This window comes from Lolium rigidum, chromosome 6 (assembly GCF_022539505.1).
Source record: "Lolium rigidum isolate FL_2022 chromosome 6, APGP_CSIRO_Lrig_0.1, whole genome shotgun sequence".
In the NCBI taxonomy this organism is placed as follows: Eukaryota; Viridiplantae; Streptophyta; class Magnoliopsida; order Poales; family Poaceae; genus Lolium; species Lolium rigidum.
In genome coordinates, this window is record NC_061513.1 from 111074611 (window position 1) to 111081380 (window position 6770).

Genomic DNA, 6770 nt, shown 5'->3' on the forward strand with positions numbered 1-6770 from the left:
ATCCCGCTCCTTGAGAAGATAATGACAGGTGGGGCCGCAAACCTTTACCGTGGTGGGCTCGCCTTGCACGTAAACTAAGCTCTCTGGCCACCGTGGCACGGACGAAGCCCAGCCCCGAACGTCTCCAAGGCACAAAAAACAATCCAACTCGGATCTGACAGGTGGGCCCCGCATGGCATTGACCCTGCCTGGACCCTGGTACGTGCACACGGGAACTAACCGGAAGCAGAGCCCAGAACTTTGCAGCTCAGCGGCAATCAGGCTCAGCTTAAATACGCCCCGTCCCCGCCGCCTCCTCTCATCAGTCTCGGCCTCCTCCTCGCCGGCGCCGTCTCCTACGCAAAACCAACTAGCTCCCGACGAATCCATACGGCCCAAGGGAAGATGGGATCCGAGGCGGACGCGGCGGAGCTGACGGGCCCCCTCCTCGCCGGCGCGCCCCCGGCGGCGGCGGCGGTGGCGGAGGCGGTGCCGCCGTGGCAGGAGCAGCTGACGGTGCGGGGGATCGTGGTGAGCGCCATCCTCGGGGTGCTCTTCTGCCTCATCACGCACAAGCTCAACCTCACGGTGGGGATCATCCCCTCCCTCAACGTCGCCGCGGGCCTGCTCGGCTACTTCCTCGTGCGCGCCTGGACGGCCGCGCTCGCCAGGTTCGGCATCGTGTCCAAGCCCTTCACCAAGCAGGAGAACACCGTCATCCAGACCTGCGTCGTCGCCTGCTCCGGACTCGCATTCAGCGGTATGTGTTTGCGTCTTCTTCTCCCCCAATTTCGGTCGGGCAACGTTACTCAATTAGATTGCTGGTTTACGTGGGCAGGCGATTCCGGGTTACGTTTGGTTTAGTCCGTAACTGAAATCCATCCTGACACGTGGTCTAGTTTATGCTAAGTGCGCTCCCTGTGTTAGATTCAGGTGCAACAATGCTAGGAAACATCGAATTTGTTTTCAGAGGTTTGGGGAAGTAGTTGGTATGCTGAACCTCTGATTATACGGTCACCATGGGGATAAAAATCTTGATGCAGTGAATGCTAAATTTTGCTGCTGATTTTGGTGTGCATGAGTTAAATGATAGCTTCTCCCTTCTTATATATCGAGCTCACATTATCAGCTGACGTTTCTGCTCATGCATGCAGGTGGCTTCGGAACGTATATGCTTGCGATGGATCAGAAGACCTATGAGCTTATCGGGACTGATTATCCTGGTAACAGGGCGGTGGATGTTATAAATCCTTCGCTGAGTTGGATGATTGGCTTCATGTTTGTTGTTAGCTTCCTCGGTCTGTTCAGTCTTGTTGCGCTGCGCAAGGTACTCATTCATATCTTGGAGTCATGCACATGTTATGTTTGTCTCGTTGCATCTTTGTTTTTTGGATGAAGTGGAGTATCTTGGTCGTGTCTTAAGATGAATCTAGTAAACTTACATATGTTTTCGTGTTTGCTAGGTCATGGTGATTGATTACAAGCTGACCTATCCTAGTGGAACTGCTACCGCTATGTTGATAAATAGCTTCCACACTACTACTGGAGCTGAGCTTGCAGAGTAAGAAACGGATCAGTTTCTCCTTAATTTATACTCATAGTTCAATCTGCATTGTTTATTCTAGGTCTCTTTTTTATGCAAGTATGCTGTAAAACAAATCTAAAATGAATCTTATTGTATCTATATTAGACCAATGACGCTTTTTCTTTGCATAGAACATCAATAGTTGCCACAGTAGTCTGGTGAAGTTGCAGTTGAGCTCTCAGCCAATTACATGTATTTCATCTATCGAGTATTTAGGGATATGGTAGCCTATTTCGACTGAACTTTATTGAGGAAATGAATACGTGCTAGGTAATTTCATCAATTTTATGTTTACAATGCTCAGATAGAAACTGCTGACCATAAGGTTGTATTGATCTATTTATGACAATTTGGTTCTATTGGATTGAGACTAGGAATGCTGCTATATATTCTCTCTAATATCTTATTATTAATGGGAAATTAGTATGTAATGAAATGTTTAAATAGTGCAGCAGAGTGTATCTGATGATAGAAAATACCAGTTTCCTCTGTTTATTCATGCATCATAGACTTTTTAAATTGCAGTGTCCTTTGACGCCTTTGTTGCGATTTTCTACGTTTCTTGAGTTTTTACACACGAACTTCTATTTTATCATTGCAGGAAACAAGTTAGCTGTCTTGGGAAGTATTTAAGCATTAGTTTTATCTGGAACTTGTTTAAGTGGTTCTTCAGTGGGGTTGGGAATTCTTGTGGCTTCGATAATTTCCCTTCTCTAGGGCTTGCGGCATTTAAGAACACGTAAGTTTTCTTTAATTAGTTTTTGTTATTCCTTAAATGTTTGGGAGTCAGAACTAATATGTAGTGCATTTTGTTTTGTGGGTTGAAAGAAATTTTGCCTTCTGTTGCCCCTTAGGGGCCCTAGCCTGCTTTGACCATGTCCCTTGTGTGACTGCTATAACTTGTAGTGTCCTATGAAACTAATCATCCTTTAAGATGGATCATCCTACATTCTCGAAAAGAAAAAAGATGGACCATCCTACACATGCTCACCAAAAGTTCAACTATTCCATGCTTTGCAGGTTTTATTTTGACTTTAGTCCAACCTATATTGGATGTGGTCTTATATGCCCACACATTGTTAACTGCTCTGCACTTCTTGGAGCCATTATATCTTGGGGTTTCCTGTGGCCATATATATCCACAAAAGCTGGAGAGTGGTATCCAGCTGACCTTGGAAGCAACGATTTCAAAGGACTGTATGGATACAAGGTATGGTGATTAAAGATTTCATTTGTTGCTGACATGAAATAACTTCCAATTTCGTACTTGTTAAAACATTGACGTTTCTATAGAGTATACCTTCTATAGATCTAGAACTAAATCACGAATCACAGTTCTTGATTAAAATATTGTTGCTGTTTTACTCCCCATAATAAATTAGCTAAGTAAATCTGAACTAAATGTATGCTGTTGAAGTCAACATGGTGTAGTACTAGTAACTCGCTTACTATTACATCGGTGGACATGATTGTCAGAACCATTAAACTGAGTTCAAGATCAGAACTGTTATACATGTTGTTACTTTACTTTCTTAGTAAAGAACATACAGATGGCATATCTAGTTTTTTTTAGGGGTTCACAGACTGACCAGTCTTTTAGAGTCTTGTGTTCGGCAAAAACTAAGTTGTCTCTGTCCTGCCTTCCAGGTTTTCATATCTGTATCTGTGATACTCGGTGATGGTATCTATAACCTCATTAAGATCATTTATGCAACAATCAAGGAAATAATGAATGCACGATCAAAGCAAGGAAGACTTCCTCTTGTCCGGGTTCAGGATGGTAATGTTCTTGTCATATGGTGTTTACCTACCAGAATATCGTAAATCATGCACCTCATCTTGTTTCTCTTCTGTTATTGTAGATAATGGAACTTCTAAATTATCATCCGAGGAAAAACTTCTGAATGAGGTATTTGTAAAAGACAGTATTCCTCCCTGGTTGGCGGGATCTGGGTATGTGTGCCTTGCAGCAATATCAACTGCAACTGTACCACTGCTGTTCCCCCAACTCAAGTGGTACCTTGTCCTATCTGCCTATGTTGTTGCTCCCCTACTTGCCTTCTGCAACTCTTATGGCACGGGCCTGACAGATTGGAGCCTTGCATCCACATATGGAAAGATTGGCCTATTCATTTTTGCCTCATGGGTTGGCCAGAATGGTGGTGTGATTGCCGGCTTAGCAGTTTGTGGTGTCATGATGTCCATTGTATCCACAGCTGCCGATCTCATGCAGGACTTCAAGACTGGTTACCTGACCCTCTCTTCACCAAGGTCCATGTTTGTGTCACAGTTGATTGGAACTGCCCTTGGCTGTGTAATTGCTCCTCTCACCTTTTGGCTTTACTGGACGGCCTTTGACATTGGCAATCCTGATGGCATGTTCAAAGCTCCATATGCTGTCATATTCCGTGAGATGTCAATCCTGGGTGTTGAAGGGTTCTCTGCGCTGCCACAGCACTGCCTAGCAATCTGCTCTTTCTTCTTTTTTGCAGCCATAGCAATCAACCTCCTGAGGGACGTCACTCCAAACAGCGTGTCCAAATTCATCCCACTCCCGATGGCCATGGCTGTCCCCTTCTACATCGGAGCATATTTTGCGATCGACATGTTCGTCGGGACGGTTATCTTGTTTGTCTGGGAGAGGGTGAATCGCAAGGAGTCTGAGGACTTTGCAGGCGCCGTTGCTTCTGGTTTGATCTGTGGTGACGGGATCTGGAGTGTCCCTTCTGCGATACTGTCCATCATGAGGATTGACCCACCGATGTGCATGTACTTTAAGCCATCTGTTGCGTACGGCTGAAAATAGAGCGAGGTTAAAAGCATTACACTGTGTACATATATTACACAATTCTAATTTACACTGCCGCAAAACAGCAGCAGTTCTCTCATTGTGTTAATAACTACTATATTATAGGGCAACAAACATCTTTTTTCTCCTAATTTTGAGTTTTTTTCTGAATTAACACTGATTTGACACGTCTGCTCTCTTGTAGTTAATTTCCCTGGTGATTTTCTTGTGTGCACTTTTGGTGCCTCTTAGAATTTTGGTTGTCACTTTCCTTTGGTGCGTGAGCGTCATGTGCTTCTTTCAGGTGTAGGTGAACATAGCATTTTTTTGTGAACCGCTTTGACCGCTCCCTCGATTTCTTTCTTCCCCGAGCTCTCTCTCCCCATATTATCTTCTCAGCCCTGAGCTTCTCCCCAATCCCCATTGCTCCCAGCGGCATCCTTGCCCCAGGGCCACCGCCCTCCTCCCCTTCTCTGGCCACGTTCGGCGCCGTCGCCTCCTTTTCCTCCCATTTCCGCACCGCCGTGGAGCTCGGCCGCGCCCCTACGCGCGCGCCCGCGAAATCTTAGGCACGCCCTGGGCTTGGTCGCCGGCATGGTGCATGAGGAGGACGCGCCTCCTAGCACGACAAGGCCCATCACGGGAGGCTCCGCCAGGACACCTCCGCCGAGCTCGACGAGACGGGTCATGGGGAGGGCTCCGCTAGGACGCCGTCCACTCTGCCACGCCGCCGTCGACGAGCTCGAGGAGGAGGCACGACATCGGTCATAAGTCCGACGGAGAGACCGTCCAGTGGTTGCTGCAGCAGGCGAAGTCGGCCATCGTTGCTGCCACGGAGACGGGCACCATCCCAGCGTCTGCGCTCGCATCCGTCGTGCCCTCGCTCCCGTCGCCCATCGCCGTCGTCTTCGACGCCGTTGCGTCCGTGCCTGGGCAGGTGGGCGGTGATGTCCCAGCGGGGAGAGGTCAGGGCGAGAGGTTCCATGTTCTCCGCGAGGCCACCCTCAGCAGCGTGCCACCTCTTGACGTTGTTGTTCACCCTGATGCCGATGGTTCGTCTGTCGCCGAGCCGTACGGCGGCTGCGTTCAATGCGAGTGAGGTCGATAAGGGAGTTGAACACGCCGTTCAGTGCGGAGATTGGGAGATTGCCCTTCGGCATCCCCGGCCACCATGGTGAGGGCGCCCCTCCACTTGCCCCTTCCTCCTCCTGAATCAATGGATTCAGGCCACTACAACCTGCTCACAGAGTTAATTGGATTCTCGCATATCCTTTGGCATCCCGGCCACCATGGCGAAGGCGCCCCTCTACCTGCCCCCTTCCTCCTCCCGAATCAATGGATTCAGGCCACTACAACCTGCTCACAGAGTTAATTGGATTCCCGCATGGCTGAACATAGCCAAACAGGTGAGATGTGCACGGTTCGGTATATATGGTCAACATCACCTAGCTAATAACTGTGTGTTTTGCTTTCTTCTAATGTGATTGATAACAAAATCTTTCCCTTCCTGGAGCAAGGCTTTCATTTCTTTGGCCAGGGTAATTTTCTCTGCATTGACATCTGACGAAACCTTCGTCCGGTGACTCTGTTTTCAGTTTGCCGCTTCCGCACGGTGAAGTCTGAAGTGCCACCGATGAGCTGCAATGTCATGTCTAGCAACAGCGGAGCACATGACCTTTAAATGTTTCTTTATAATGTTTGCATAGATTGATTAAACTGAGGTAAATCGATTCCCTTTCTACATTATTATGTATAGTACTTTATTTTTCAACATACCAATTAATGTATATATATGTATTTAAAGTGTGCAGTTGATAATTTTGTACACCTGCGTATTTGAAGTGTGCAACAGATAATTTGTGTTGCTTACTTCGATAATTTGTATTCATGTATAAGTCGCGGGGAAAAAAGTAGGATCTACCACAAATGTCATTTTCTCTATTGTTCGCTAACTGAATCTTCATCTTCTCTTCTTAACCGTAAAAAGCTGTCAAAATCTTATTGGGACTGTAAAAACATCGAGCATCATATGCATCAAATCTGTGGTGACAATAAATGAAGAATACATACTAATTATTGCTCACCCTTTGACCACACCCTTATGTACATTGTGATTACTTATCATGTTCTATATTATTTTTTGAAAGAGCATGTCTGAGAGATGCTTTACATGCAAATACTACAATGCAGATCCATGGTTCAGACCACTTGCCAACCAAGTGATCAGGTTTAGTACTTCAGTGCCTTCAAACCTCTTCAACTTTCTTTGGATTGACACATTTTTTCCTTTCACTACAGGGATTGCTAATGAGGCACTGGACAATGTGGTTCCACTGTTTTTTTTTCTTTACTGTATCTTGGATGTGAAAATTGGGAGAATCATCGATATTGCAACTATTTAGTTACATTCAGATTTGG

At 46.4% G+C, this 6770-nt stretch overlaps 1 protein-coding gene across 1 annotated transcript; it reads left to right on the top strand.

Moving 5' to 3' along the window:
* The first annotated feature begins 369 nt into the window (after positions 1 to 369).
* On the top strand, positions 370 to 4373 carry LOC124667054 (probable metal-nicotianamine transporter YSL6). The gene is made up of 7 exons (XM_047204386.1): positions 370 to 739; positions 1134 to 1306; positions 1443 to 1540; positions 2166 to 2303; positions 2585 to 2774; positions 3212 to 3344; positions 3427 to 4373. Exons 1-7 carry the CDS (start codon positions 385 to 387, stop codon positions 4362 to 4364), a joined length of 2025 nt encoding a protein of 674 aa, XP_047060342.1. The 5' UTR covers positions 370 to 384; the 3' UTR covers positions 4365 to 4373.
* Positions 4374 to 6770: the final 2397 nt, after the last annotated feature.